Consider the following 15,924-nt stretch of genomic DNA (forward strand, 5'->3'; position numbering starts at 1 on the left):
AGGTCTTGCTGGAGAAGCAGGGCACGTGCAACATTCCTGATGCTTGCTCCAGCTTATTTTGCACGTGCTCTCCTTTTCCAGCTTGATTTTCCTACCATTTTATTTCTTCTTCTAAGCTCACCACACTGCACAACCCAATTCAATTCAATTTTGGTAAGATGATCAATGATTCTTGGTAATTGCAGAACCAAGGTGGTCTTCCCCTTCCCCTTTTCTCTCATATATCCCTGCAAATGTAAATTTCATTATTCTCCATGTATACATTTTTGCACTACTGATACTGAGTGGCAAATTCAAGGGGATATGACATATGAGTGGACTTTCATTAATAAAAAAATTGACTGTTGCCTTCAGAAACAGAGCTTTTCATGTGATTCGTTTTTTGCAGGGTCAATTGGAAATTGGAATGTATCCATGCAAAACTTCAGACTAGTTAGAAACACAAGGATTTGAAGAGAGATCACGTGTTCTGTTCAGAATCATGCCTCTTGAGTGTACATTGTTCTCTGCTTCTGCTTCTCCCTCACAAATACACTTCAAAATTCTAAATATTGTTTTCTTAGTTTGATTAGCTCATTGATGCACTATGTGATGTCGACACAAAAAAATAGAGCAGCTCATATATATTAGTTCTTAACTTCGTTTCGTTACAATTTACTTAGATTGCTATATATCATGGACTAAACTATTAATCTATTGCAAAATATTCTCTATTTATAGTTTTCTCTCTAAATTTGATTAGGTGTATAGTTGTCGATAAAACTCTCAAATTAATGATATTTATAGATATTTTGCTTCGAAATAAATTCACTATTATGACTCGTAGTCGTTCATAATTTGAAGTGTTCATGATATACAGTGCTGAGCAAGAGTTGTCTATCCATTTTTGTTAATCTAGATATGCTTTCTTTTTTTAAATTAATCAAATTAATTTCAAGCGAGAGCTTTCTTAGCAAAATGAACTACCTTTAATTAATTCACTTCCACTTTGTTTGGATAGGTAAGGAAATGAGCTAATAATGCATAGGACTGTTTGAGCGAATCCTATTCTTACGCCAGTCGTCATTTATCAGATTCATTTAGACCTTTTTTTTTTTCGTTATAAAATTAATCTTTATACTTTCTAACAAAAACTATACATTTAAATAAATTCAATTTAAACACAACACTTACATTCAACTGTTCAAAATTAATTTATCAAAACTACTTCTACTAGTTAACTTTTAAACAAAAGGATTCACTGTAACTTAATATTATTTTTTGTTTTGTCCTCAAAATTGAGACCTCGTTTTGTTTAAATCCCGATTCTTTATCAATTAATATATATCTACTTAAAATATATTTTTTCATTCTATAAGAAAAGACAAAGTAAATAAGCGAAGAAGTTTTGCTTGACGATCTTTTCCTATCTTCATAAGAGATAAAAAAAATATCTTATCACATTTATTGTATATCAATAAAAAAAATATTGAATTAGAAAGAATTTTATGTAAAAAATCAATGCAATAGATATTTTAAAGGGGGTTTTATAAAAAGGATGAAGATATGCTTTTGTTTAAATTCTATAAAAAGGATCACAAGAAGTATAAGGATAGTGTTATATTTCACTTATTATGTTTTTATACTGATTCTTTAATATTTTATAAATAAAAAGTATATGCATTTAATGTGATGAAAATATAAAATATTGCATTTAATTTTTTTTCATTTAAAATAAGAAAGAATATTTATTTGAAGAAACTGTGACGAGATTTAAAATTATTGAGAGTATAATAATCATTTGGTATAGTATGTTATGAGGGCTGGAGATCTCTCTAGTAGTGACTAATGAGTCTAATAGTACGGTTCAACTTGCAATTTTAAATTAAGAAATTTCTTGTTTCTTTTAAGAATTCAGTGCTAATCAATATTGAGTAATTAATGCAGGAGACTATGAGTCCCTTAGGTTACTGAGTTTTTGACTGAAGCACTCTTGACCAAGTTGTGACGAATAAGATGATGCAATGAAGTGGTACTTCTTAGGCAAAGAGACAGACAATGTTGAGATTGAGAAGAAGAGAGGGATGAGGTGACAGTGGAGTTGTGTAAGCAAATGATCAATACATAATGGAATGGATGCTATCAGTTATCACAGTCCAAAACCAAATACTCTTTAATTTCTCTGTTCTCAAAGAAGAAACCAAGCACCACTCAAAGTGGAAATTTGCCTTACAAAGTGGGGGGTCACTGGCTGTGCTGGCTCATTTTAGTTCTGCATGTCGTTTGCTACTAGCTTGTGTTGGAAATTGAACCCTAAGATCAGAGGGGGACATACAAAGACAGTGCTGCCAACGTAGAAGAATCCTTAAAACGCAAGCAATGCTAGTGTAGTGACAGATGCACAAAGATATTTTATTTTTTATTTCATGCAGACATGATGTTAGCACATATTATGTCAGTAACATATATTATTCAATGTATATTCAAATTAACAGAGAAAACAATGTAATGAAGGTTGCTCAAATTAATTGATTTTCAAATGACATAATTTATTTATGTTTACATGTTACTATTCTAAAAATAAGTTACTAGCAAAATTTAGTATGATTTTTTCTATTTAATACAAAAAATACTTTTAAAATTACTTTAACTCATAATTAATTATAATTGATTTTTCAACATGAACATTTTTCTAAAATTACATTAGCTAACATTTTAACGTGATTTTAGAAAACTTGTTATGAAATCAATATACAACACTTTCTGGTCATTTGTAGAGGATAAAAGAAGTAAAATGAAGGGAAAATTTTAAAAAATTTATTTCCGTATATCTTACTTATTTTAATACAGTTTTTCCTTCTATAATTTATTTAATTCTATCGAACTAAAGGGGTGATTTGGTTGCATTCAAATTGCTACAAAGTTAAAAGAAAATTTTAAAAATTTGTGTGTCTTACGCTGTTACTTTGATTCAGATACTTCTTCTTCATTTCTCTTTTATTTCTATCCTTTCCACACAATCAAATCCATCCTAAATCTTATATTTAATTTATTGATTAGCGACTTTATAATTCTTTATAAATTTCGAATGAATGTCTTAAAAAGTAGTACATACTAACACTGCTCGTTTTTAATGCGAAGTGTCATTTGAAGTCTTGAACACGCAATGCACAAATATCTACGCTATTCAACTTAGAGAAAGAAAGGAGGACAGATATGACCGTGTCTTTATGGGTCGCAGGTTAAAACATTTTGGAGTTAGATTACTGATTAGGGCACGCTGAAGTAAGTCAGTGGCCCAAGGATGAGGTCCCCCTACTGTCTACCAAGTAATTGCATAAGGTACACACATAATCTCATGTTTGCAGAGGATGAAATAAAATTTTAACACCAAGTTTTTAATTTATTTTAAAAAATTGATATAAAAAGTTTATAAAATGTTAATTAATTTTTGTACAAATTCATTTTTTTAAAATCTATTTAATTTCCTATAAAAACAATGTCTAAATCACAGAAAACTATTTATGTTTAATTAGAATCCACTATTAGTATAAAAAAATACTGTTGTCTAATCATAGATGACTATAATATATGATATTTGTTTTTTACTTTTATAATAATTACTTTTAAAAAGTATTTAAAGTATTATAAATAAAATCTTTGTACACAGACAGAAAAATATCAATATTAAATTCTTATCTTCCACTTGCCTCTTAATATTTTAATATTGAAAATAAATATGAATACAAAATATGTTGGTGATTACTGTACTTTAAAGAAGATTCTAGACTAACGAATTGCTTTTATAATTTTTATTATCTAAAAGATCAATCTCTAAGTTATTCTTAGCTGGAAAAATATTTTCTTTTTTTTTCCTTAAAAAGAATAATAGTTAGCTCTTTGAAGGAGAAACAAAACTGAACTTCACTGTATTACATGTAGGGAGACAGGATCCGTTTTATTATTTTAATTTGCTTTTTGAGAATGATATTTTAAAACGAGTTAAAAAAAACATTAGTAGAATGACTTTTCAACGTGAAATTACGAAAAAAATTAATTAAAAGGTAAATAGTTATTTTCGTTCCTTAATGTGTGGAATGCTGATAAATTTATCTTTAAAAAATTAAAATTAAAATTTAGTGTTAAAAATAAAATAATACGACAAATTCATTCATCTGTTAACATCCATTTATTATCATTAATAAAAGAATTTATATGAAAAAATGTCATAAAAATAATTATTAACGTGATCATTTTTAAAAATTTTCAAGACTAAAAAATATGGTTAATACATAATCCATTCAAATCAACTTGGATAATGATCAATTCAATGAACACACAATCCCTTGGCAGAACTTTATTCCTCTAAAATAATCTATGATATTACATTTATACGAGTGTAGTATAGATTAAATAAACATAATCAATAACGGTCTTACGATGCATCCTTGTTTAGGTATAACGTATAAGGACCAATTATAGAAATGCAATCTTTAAGAGAATTCTGTGTTGGCCAGCCATAGAAGACATTATAAGCAGCAATTACAATGACCTCACTAGGCAGTGTCATGGGGATAGAAGTCAATCACACCAACTTGAAAACTACTAACTCTGCTCCAATATAGAAGAACCTTTTAACTACTAATACACAATAACTAAGACAGTCCTAATAATTAGTTATATTAAATTTGTTCAAAAATATAATTATTTTTTCATAATAATACTTCATTGGACCTGGTTTTTCTTTTTTACATAACTATTTTTCACCTGATTAATAATTATGGAGAGAAAATAATAATTATGCAATTTATGTTATTAATTTGTGACTAGTTATTGATCCCAATCTTCACGAAAAAAATTCTTATTAATTTACAGTATATATATTGCTTATTTACTATAAAATATGTAAAGCAATTAAGGATATCTGGATAATGAAAAAATTAATGAAGAGGTAATTAAAAAAATATATAAAAAAGACAAACAAATTTCTCTAAAAATTCGTATATTCAAGGATGGAGGTAGTACTCATTGCTTTCTCACAGACACTGACAATTAAATTATCTCATGAATAACGTACTAGATTCTTAACGCATCAACCATTAATATTCAAGGAAATTTTGGCACAATAGACAGTTAAAATCGAAAGGAAAAGTGTGAATCTTGGACGGCGTCTAGCATGCATGACCATCTCATATCTTGCGCCATGCAAAAGTTTTAAAGACCTTTTGATATAATAATAAAATAATTAACAGTGGAGATCATTGTGAGTGTAACATGAAGATAAAGTACTGAATAACAATTTACTTATTTTTCCTTTTTTTTTTAAATCAATTTTCCCAACTGTCTCTCATTGTCTGATTCTCTCTCTTGTCTTTCGGTTTTGAATCGAAAACAACCAAGAATTTTCTTTGGTTAATTGATATAATTGTTTTATATGAAGGGGAATGTATGGTAATGGCTTGGGTCCATGGCAATTGAATCAGAATCTGCACAAATCCTACATTGGGGGTGAATAACGGTGAAGCATGCTGGAATTTTGAATCATTGTGAATCACTAGGCCGGCCCCAACACAAATAACCCCAAATTTTGACATATCCATAGGCTTGGAGAAGAAATTTGAAGACATATCAACAACCAAAACACCACTCTCAAGAACATGGTAGACCAAAAGCTCAACCCCAAGAAACGTCTCGTGGCACAAATACACAAATACCCAGAATCGGAATTCTGCTTCAAATCATCAAAAGATGGAAACTTTGTATAATTTTCGGATTTTTCAGACCAGAGCACGTTGGGTTTACAGAACTAAGAACTTATATGCGTCATTGGCAGCCTTGTTGCACTAGGAGCCGGTGACGACGTAATCCACTGTGGCATGGGGACGCTGAGATTCAACGCATTGGTGACAAAATGGGTGGTGGTACCGATATGTTGGAAGAGGAGGAATATTCTTGTGGGATCTGGAAGAGGGTGTGGAGAACGATTCTGCCTTTTGGATTATGGTGAGAAATTCTTTGACGCAATGGCTCATTCTGATGACGCTAATGCACGGAGGAGGACCTTTTCCGGCAACAATAGAGAAACAGGAAGGAGGAGGGGTACAGTAAGAGAGAGAAAGGGGAAAAGAGAAAGAGAGTCAGGGATAAAATGAGACACAAACACGTCTATGGTACTGAAGGAAATTACATCCGTCAGATGTTCACATGCCACGTCTCACGGTCCTAATTTCTCTTGCACCATAGAATCCGTCCAGTGTCTTGAAGCAAAAGCGTTATATCAGTTAGAAGTCAAAACATGTGTGCCGTCTTGAAGCAATTAAAATCCCACTTGTTTTAGATTTTATATTATAAAAAAAAGTTGTGTTTAGGTAATGATATTTTACAAGCGGAGTTAAAGAAAAAATTTGTTAGGTTTATAAAGTAAAATTACTTCTAGAGTGAGAATAAGATATAGTTTGGGAGTCTCACCCAAAACGAATTCTATCCAACGACAGAAATGTTAAAATTTTCAATTTTTCCCAAAATCCATTCCTATCCACAGCAAAAATACTCTTATCCACTGGAAAATTTACCCAACCGAGAAACAGCACTATATACAAAAACCATTCCCCCACTGCTAATGGTCATTGGCCAAACAAGCAAAAGTGATCAACAAAGAGCATACAATTTAGGAATGAAAAATAGGGAACGGAAGGAGGTAGGCAAAGGTAAATTATTCGAGATTGTTGAAAGAAACATAATACAATTTTAAAGACTGAAACAGCAATGAATAATATGTAAACTCTGTTCCCAATTCAACACCGATAGTACCGCAATTCTTAAATGATCAAAACCGTTAAATTGCAACTGATAAAAACAAAGCATCGTATCTCAAGCAATATTTGCCAAAAAGAAAGCTAGGTATAGGAAAAGGGTAAACAAAACACAAGCAAATAAGATTATCAGACAACTAATCTTCTTCCTCTCCCTCATTCTCGGCAATGTTGAAGTACCTCAGTTCGTAAACACTTCTATCCTTGTTTGAAGCAATCACTCTGAGCCAGTCTCGCACATTGTGTTTCTTCAAGTACTTCTTCGTCAAGTACTTCAAATACCTGGAACCATACGAGCAGTTAAACACTTGCACCCTTCATGCATATACCAAAATAAAAAGGCAAAATACATTGAATTTCTCCCAATATGCATCTTAGCTTCTAGAAAAGTTCGATGGGTTAAGTACATAAGTCGATTTTAGCTAATGAGAAAAACTCAATTCATTTTAACTTATTATTTTCTCATCCTGCTCAAAGAGAACTTTATCTAAACATGGCCTAAATCCAAGTCCTAAACACTGCTCAGACGTTGTGAATTGAAGAAAACAACCGTATTAATCACATTTGGCCGCAACAAACACAACCATAAACACAATCACAACTTTAAGATCTTTTGTTATCATAGTTTGCATATGTAAGCAATCTATTGCGACGCATTCTACACATAGCAATAGGCAGAAAGAAGGCTACCGTTTGGAAAAGTTACTGTCAGAGGTGACAATGATCTTGGTCTTCTCGCGGGTAACAGTGATACTGTCACCAAGAGCACCAGCTTTGCCACCAACCTTGATCCTCTCTTGAAGAAACTTTTCGAGAGAAGCAATGTCCATGATCTTATCTTCCACTGGCTTTGCACAGTCAATGGTGAATGTAGCACCCTTCTTCTTTCCCTTCGCTGCTGCTACTGCGCCTCCTCGACTCATTTTCCCTCTCTACTATATGCACCTCTGCATCAACACCAAGATGCTTATGCGATTTAACACGACGTTAATTGAACTTTAAAGGGGATCGAGTGAATAAGTACTGAAACCTTCAAATATCTAAAGTAATTTAGATAAGGGAATAAAATACTGTGAAAACCCTAATTTGCCTTTGTTGTTGGCGAAATAGAAGATGAATAGAGGATGAAAGAGTATTACCGTGAGACGACGTGAAGATGCAGCGTTGAGGTGAGGGCTGGGAAGAGAGATGAGAACGGCGGTGGTATTTTAGGGTTTGGATTTGAGCTTTTATACGATGGATTCCAGAACCGTAAGCATGCTCAGGTTTTCTTATAACATGAAACGCTCCGTTTTGTAGTCCTCGGTGTGAATATTAAAAATCAGAAATTAAAAACTAATTATTTGCACAAGTTATTTATTTATAAGTGAAAAAATTAAATGTAATTTAACATTAGATACAAGTTTTAAAATGTTACTTTTCATCCTCACATTTCATTCTTTTAATCTAATTATTTTAACAAGTAACTTATATATTTTATTTAGATTAAAAGAAGATGAAGAGTAATAATAAGAAATAATTCATTTAAAATTACTCTTAAAATATCTGGATTGCCTCTCTCTCTATCTCTCTTAATGGTTGAGAAAATGTAGAAAAATAAATTCATGATATTATTGATAGTGAAATAAAAAGCTACATTGAGATATTTATAGATATCACTTGGAAAGTAATGATTTTGTAAAATTGTGTAAGTGACTAACTAACTTACCAATTATCCGATAAGAGTCTCTCCAAATAACAACTCTCTTATACAATACTTTTCCATTCTCCCGCACACACAAACTTAAGGTGGGAGAGACTAAGAGTGAGACTCAAATACTTTAAGCTTGTCTCTCAAAAACAAAATCTGAGTTGGAGAAAGGGACTTGGTAAAAGCATAAGCCCATTTATCTTGAGTTAGGATATCCTAGAACGATAATTTGCTTGGTAAGAATCTTCTCCCTAAACAAAAAACACGTCAATCTACATATGTTTAGTTTGAGAGTGAAGAATTTTTCTACGAGAAAGGGAGACAACACTCTCATTCTCACAATAGATGATGAGAGTGAAAAGGAGACCTCAATTCAATGGATAAGATTTTAATCCACAAAATCTTAACTATTGCTTGGATCAGACTATGATACTTAACCTACTATATTTGGCCACGACGCAACTACCATGAGATAAAGTTGAGACTAAAAATAACAACATTAGAAGTAAACTTGTGGTCATTAGAGTCGATAACCCAATCAACATCATAAAGTGCTCTGTAGGGTGAAGGGTAAGAGTAAGTGAGTGTTTGAACACCCTTCAAAATTGATTTTAGCAGCCAAACTCGATTTGCCATGATCGTGCTGCGTATCCAAACATATGCTAAGAATATTTACACATGCTTACATATTTACCTTTTCATTTTCATAATAATCTTGGCAAAAAAAATTAAGACACATAATTTATGGTTTCCCTGCAAAAAAATAAAAATAAGAAAATGGTTCTATTTATAAAAAATCCAAAATCCTAAATAATTGCTTTAAACTAAATTTGTAAGTTTTTTGTGCGATAATCAACTCTAAAAAAATGAAAAATTATTTTTTTAATATTTTTATTTCTTCTGTTTTCATTTATATCAAAATCAACCAATAATAAATGAGACCTAAAATAAATTTTGAGAAAGTTTTTTTTGTTTTAAATAAAAGGTTGATGTTTTGACTTTTTACTACTTAGATGGGGCTTTATAAAATGAACAACAAATGATTTTTTAATTGTAGACCTAATGCTTTAATTTTGATAACCTTGTTCTTCGGCCGACACTGATTTCTCCCAAGAATATATTTGCATCGTCACAAATGATCAATAATCCAATTTTGAAATATTTCAACTTTTAAAATTCTTTAAATTTAAATATCAAAATATGAATTATAAAAGCAAAATGGTCGATTGAAGACATTTTTTTAAAAATAAAAATTAAAACGCAGGCTTGAGTAAATCAAGGAGTATATTCCAAAACAAAAGTGCCTTTTCAAAGTAAGACATTTTTGGCTTAAATTTATTTTTAGTTTATCAAATATAGACATATCTTTTTTAGTCCTCCAAATTTAAAACTGTTTTTTTAGAATACTAAAAATGAGCTACAAAAGGATAAAAGTTTAATCTTACAAAGACTATTTATGAACAATAAAAATAAACAAAAAAAAAGGTAAAATTTTTAAAAAAACTAAAACTCGACAAGTACTAAAAGCTCATTTAACCACCCTTTATTTTACCCTAGTAGGATAGTCACCATGTTATCTATTTGTGTTTTGGTAAATGGTTGTTACTTTCTTTTTTGTCAATAGAACAGCCTTGAAAATATCCTAAACTAAGCAGGTTTCAAACTCCTGGGGTCAGCTCTTGCACAATAATGGTCTATAATCACATTGCCACTGAGTAGTGGTAAGATTAAGCATATTCTCGATACGCAGCATTTGCATGAGCATCGATATCAAAGTAAATAATTTACCCACTACAATAAAATCAACCACAAATGCTCTCATCCACTAATTTATCACTTGAGATGACAATGCACCAGTATTTCTTCCAAAACCTGATTTTCCCAACTAGATACGATCTTATTTTATGCCCTCCAAGGCAAAGAAACAAGAGGAGACCAATGTCCATCACACTGCCACACGGCTGCCAGAAAGATGAATTCCAAGGCCAGCCAGAGTATAAAGTCTGTCATAACACGCCAGCCAGGCTAAAAGCATTATGTAACGTTTCTCAATCATACATAAATTTTGATTTTCCACAATAGCTGTAGTTTGACATAAAAACAAGTATATCACCGATTTTGTGAAGGCATTCTGTCGGATTCGTGTCTTAATCGAAAGCTGCTGGATCTGATACTTGGGTCTGACACACTGGCAGTCTGGTGGTATGCTCTCCAACTTGATTCTCTACCAACATTGTTTAACGCCAATGAAGGCAAGTGCTCTCTTTCCCAAGCATGGAATCGACTTGGCAAATGGGTTTCTTCCTGAAAATTGCGTCCTGAAGAACCTGATGGAATATATACGAAGCCAGCACTTTGGTCTGGTGGCGAGGCCACTGGTGCTAATTGAACAGGCCCACTATGACTACTGGATCTTCGAGTGCTAGAAGCAACAGGTGTCCGTATTGTGGTAGAATTATGAGGTTGCTGAGGTTGATAATATGCTTGAAGAGCTTGGACTCTATCACGGGCCCGAGCATTGCTGCCTGGATAAGGAGGGATCATTGAAGATGCAACAGAGTTTCCAGCCCTAGCAGCAGAACTGCAGAATTACATCAGTCAGATGTTAACCTAATGAATGACCTTATCAAATTTCCAACAGCCAACAAAAGATGCCTAGTTCAGTCGTTTTGTAATCTAGCAATTGAATTTAAGTATTTAACCCAATTTCTTTAGGTATTTGACAGAATACAACAATATGAGCCTTGAGCAATATACTAACTTCCACAAATACTAAAGCATCCTAGTAAGGTACAAAGAGGCACCTGTGACCAACAAGGAAGGGATGCATAAAAGACCCGGATCTAGGGACCTCTGAACCAACCCTGGCAGGCCTTTGACTACCAGGTGATACTGAGGCCTGTTCTGCAGTGCCTAGACGGCTGTTGGCAGAAGAGAAATGAGAGGAATTGTGTTCCCAACTGTGATAATGAAGATCCACTGCAGGAAATGTGTAGGAGGTTGGCATGTCACCAGGTACAGGTGGACCATTCCAGTGGTTGAAATTAGAAGCTTCGGAAACAGTTCCACCAGAATTGGAGGTGGAGGGATGTATTGGTCCAAAGTAGGCAATATATGGGCAAGGATGACTAGCAGATGATACAGCCGTATGTTCAGCAAATATAGCATGTTGTCCCAGTACATCATGATCTGCATCTCAAAATTCAAGTCGAGATAACAAATTCAGTGAAATGTAAGTTTGATGAAAAGGAGGCTAGTCTGCAGGAAAAAGGATCTTACACGCAGTTGAAGAAAAATCCCCTTCCCTGGAAAAATAAAAAAACAGAATGAGTTACAATTTCATTTAAAAGTTTTTTTTTTTTTTGGGGGGGGGGGGAGTACATGTATTGCCAGCCAGGATAACACTGTCAAACACCATTATTACCAAAAATCTGCTTCCCCCAATCCTCCATAATAGCAACATACTAAAACAATCACAACCAATCTTCCATTTCAATATGTCTGACAGAGACCATGATCTTGCTCCACAACAGTTACAGAACTGGAATCAGTTTTGAAACCCCAAAGTAACATTCTAAAATCTAAACAAATATTAAATTGGAAACTGGCGGAAAGACAGGCACATAGTGCGGTCTGTCTGCGTTTTTTATTTTTTGAAAAAAATATTAAATTTGATTTGTTTTAACAATTTAATATAGTCAATTAGACATGAAAGTTTGAAATAGAATAGTGAGTGGTTTTGAAAGCAGTTAAAGGGTAAGTAGTCTAACAAAATTTGTAGACCAAATGGGGGTATTCCCTTTATTATTGTTATAGATTATAGATGACTAGGAACAGGTAAAATGCCAGGGAAATAAAAACCAAAACCAGCATCATTTAGTACATGGATAGACTAATTTTTTGTTCTACTTAATAGGTTATAATATTTCATAACAAGAAAATGAGAACTACACCGAAGGGGTGTATAATACACATCCTTAAACCTTTTTCTTGGTTTTATGAATATGCTTAAATATTAAGTTCAACTTGAAATATTTTTTTATCAAGAATTCGTATTTGTAATTTTTCCAAAAATAATTATCTTTAACGTATTAGAAATATGATATCACAATCTGTGACAATGAGAAAAATTGAATAACGAGAAGTACACATAACTCTTCATACTGACTTCACCAGAAATTTTGGCAGTTCCCAACAAAACTACACTGGTCTATTATTTCTAATTCCCAAGTATGGTATGGCTTATACAAGAGAATATGGGAAGTCCTGTCCTTAATCAACTGGAAGTTGAAGTCTTATTTGAATACAAAGACTTTATGGAGCAACTTATAAACTAACTTTTGAGCTACTACCTTTAAATTCTTAATACTTTTGTCAAGAGTCAGGATATCCATTTGTTTTTCCCACTTTTTCCTCTCTTATTTCCCAAAAATCTTATTCTATAATATAACCTGAATTAAAGAATTCAGATGGCATTAATACTTGAACCACATTTGACTTTAACCTAATTTGGTCCCAAGTTAAACACACCATACTTAGCTTTTTATAATATGTAGGACCTAAAAACAAATTAAGTGGTATTAGTAACAATGAGAGTATCAATTGTATCTTAGAAACAGCCTTCACAAAAACCCATATGCATGTTTTTTCAGGGGGAAGACACTTTAAAGAACAAAGGAATATCATAAGTAGGAATTTGGACATAGATTAGTCAGCATGTATATTCAAGTATATTACTATAAGCTTACTCGAAAGATGAAGGAAGTCGGGTCAAGTTACCAAAAGGGCACCAGTGAACTCCAAAGGACTGCAGAAAGCATTTGGAAATTAAAGTTTAGTTAACATGGTAAGTGGAATATATCTATCTGCATACAAATGGAAAAGAATGAGATAATTTCCAACTACTTGTGTATCAATAAAAGGGATATCGGCTAGAATGCTGCGCTCTAAATAACAATGGAGGAAAATAACACACTAATAGGGATTAGTTGTAAATTTGGAAGATTGACAAAGGTATAGGAATGCAGAAGGAAAATAAAAGCAGGAGAGGGGGTTAAACTTCAAAATGGGTTGAAGATATTGAAATGTTTTAATTTAAGTGGCTAGCACACAACATCCAGTTTTTCTTCAATCTAGAAAGTAGTTTTTCCATCCCTTCTCATGCATACTTCTCATACAATATGATATGAATAATACTGCTGGAGAAGGCATATATTGTCATAAAACAACCATTTCTGGGTAAAACCTTTTTGACAAAATCCAGCAAAATGCATGTTTACAGTTTCATAATTGTACATATGTATAAAAATAAGCTACTAATTTTAAAAGATTAGTTTGCAACTTAAAGTTACTCAGCATCAGCAGAAGATCAAATGTAGTTTGTACAGGTCAGGGTGAAAAGAGATTAATGTCACTCTAGGGTCATATCTTTCATTTGGACAGCAGTACTCAGTAGCACTGATTAATACAAATAACATTTAAGGCTGATACTTGTCATGTTATGTGCAGGTCAAGTTCAGAAATAGCAACCCACATATTTTGCAATGTTAAATTTAAGGCTGATTGTAAAATAAACCAATGCAAACACATACTTATGATGTAATAGAGAAACAAAATGGCAGAAACAATTATAAGGTCATGTGAATATTACCATTTCAGAGTAGCTAAGATCATATAGATCCTCATCATGTGTCCATTCATCCATGCTAAATTCTGGATATGATCGACAACCATTAGCATAAAGCCACTGACCTTTTTCAACCTTACGACAATTGGGGCACTGCATTGCCCCCTTTATATTGAAGGCTGAGCCAATGCAATCTGAACAATATAAAGACTATAATAAGAAGCATAGCAATATGACATGATGCCATGCAGATGCAGCTATCAGCTTATTATAAAATTGATTCAAGTAAAACATGAAACCAAGCAATATTGCATTAAAATAAGTGCATGTAGTCATATAAACAAGTGTTGTGAATTAAAGTACTATAGTATAAACCATGAATTTTCTGCATAGAACAGGTAATTGCGGGGGAGGGGGGAAGGTGGGGTGAGGTAGGCCACAGGTTCAAGTCACAGGGAAGACACTTTGATGAACCTATAAGATTTTCCCAGCTCATCAAAACCAATCTATCATTTTTTTTTGGGCTGAGAATTAGCAATGCTGTATATGATAACTTCCAAAAACACTAATGGATGACGCATAATTTAGACAAGTCTTCAACCAAGTTGAGGACTTTAAATGCCTTCCAAAAGAGTTATCTTCTGTCAGTTTAACAAGAATGATGAAATTCAAGGAATTCTTATCAGTGGAAATTCATAAAATCACTATTCGGCATCCACTTCCATATCTCAACCAGATGAACAAAGTATTATTGAATGTGAAAAATAAGGAGGAATTATCTACCTAAGTGTTCCCTTTGCTCTTTACAAAATAATAATAAAACACATACCACTCTCTCCCTCTCCCTCTTATATATCAGCGCCACCCCTCTCCATCAACAGAGGAACCTATTTTCAGATTTTGAATTCAATTCAATACATACAGCTGAATCAAACAAGCACCATCAAGCTTATTCAAAACAACATCGTTGAAAATAAAATACCACCACTACAGCAAAAAAACATAAAATCTAGCAAATCATATACATAAAAGCAGATTAATCCAGTAACATCGTTGCCACAATTGCAAGCATATAATCACCATCATCACAAAACAAGCGTTCCTGAATCCTATCGTTCGCTAAAAAAAAACTCAGATCCCGATTGCTCAAAGTCCAATCCAACAATTACAACGACGTCAAATTGAAACATTCTAGCCAAAATACATACCGAGATGAAATTGATGTCCGCATTGAAGCTTGGCCCAGGATCGATCACCGTTATCGGTAACAGCCTCGAGGCAAATCGAACAACACACTGAACCGAAGGACTTGAGCGTGTCTCCGTCATCGTCATCGTTTCCCAGACCCATCGCAATTCAAAAACCCTAAGATGGCATCAGATCACTATAACAAAATCTTTGCGAGTTCCGATTAGGACACAGAAGAGAATGTTACGAGGTAGTTAAATAGGTGAGATCTAAAAATTCTGAACTCTCTTTTTGTTTTTGTTCAGTATATAGAGAGAGGAAGAAGGTTTGGAGTTAGAGGAATGAATGGGATTGGGATTGTAGCAAAGCAAAATCTCTTTCTCTTGTTTTCCCTACTTTTTTGCTTGTCTTAATTTTGGACCGTTAGATGATGCAGTTGGACTCGCGAAAACTCTTGTCCAAACGTCTACGGATTTGATTCATTTTTTACTTTCTTTCTATTCCAACTCCATTTAATTTAATTATGGTTGAACCCGTCTTTCCTCTTTCCTTTTCTTTCTACGTGACTCACTCACGCGTTTGTACCATGTTTCTATTTATTATATACTGGACTAGAATTGTAAATCGTG

At 33.0% G+C, this 15,924-nt stretch overlaps 2 protein-coding genes and 1 non-coding gene across 5 annotated transcripts; 1 reads left to right on the forward strand and 2 right to left on the reverse strand.

Annotated features, from left to right (window-relative positions):
- On the forward strand, positions 1–88 carry MIR164J (microRNA MIR164j). The gene has a single exon (NR_126719.1). It is a non-coding gene; the product is annotated as a microRNA MIR164j (primary transcript).
- A 6,636-nt stretch (positions 89–6,724) lies between these two features.
- LOC100499714 (uncharacterized) lies at positions 6,725–8,049 on the reverse strand. 3 transcript variants are annotated; one of them, XM_014771322.3, is made up of 3 exons: positions 7,931–8,049; positions 7,482–7,757; positions 6,725–7,073 (listed from the first exon to the last, which is right to left on the reverse strand). In XM_014771322.3, exons 2-3 carry the CDS (start codon positions 7,712–7,714, stop codon positions 6,929–6,931), a joined length of 378 nt encoding a protein of 125 aa, XP_014626808.1. In that variant the 5' UTR covers positions 7,715–7,757; positions 7,931–8,049; the 3' UTR covers positions 6,725–6,928.
- Positions 8,050–10,160: 2,111 nt separating this feature from the next.
- On the reverse strand, positions 10,161–15,734 carry LOC100815923 (E3 ubiquitin-protein ligase RFI2). The gene is made up of 6 exons (XM_003554593.5): positions 15,316–15,734; positions 14,132–14,301; positions 13,230–13,288; positions 11,761–11,786; positions 11,286–11,670; positions 10,161–11,062 (listed from the first exon to the last, which is right to left on the reverse strand). Exons 1-6 carry the CDS (start codon positions 15,455–15,457, stop codon positions 10,591–10,593), a joined length of 1,254 nt encoding a protein of 417 aa, XP_003554641.1. The 5' UTR covers positions 15,458–15,734; the 3' UTR covers positions 10,161–10,590.
- Between the last annotated feature and the right edge of the window lie 190 nt (positions 15,735–15,924).

This window comes from Glycine max, chromosome 19 (assembly GCF_000004515.6).
Source record: "Glycine max cultivar Williams 82 chromosome 19, Glycine_max_v4.0, whole genome shotgun sequence".
Classification (NCBI taxonomy): Eukaryota; Viridiplantae; Streptophyta; class Magnoliopsida; order Fabales; family Fabaceae; genus Glycine; species Glycine max.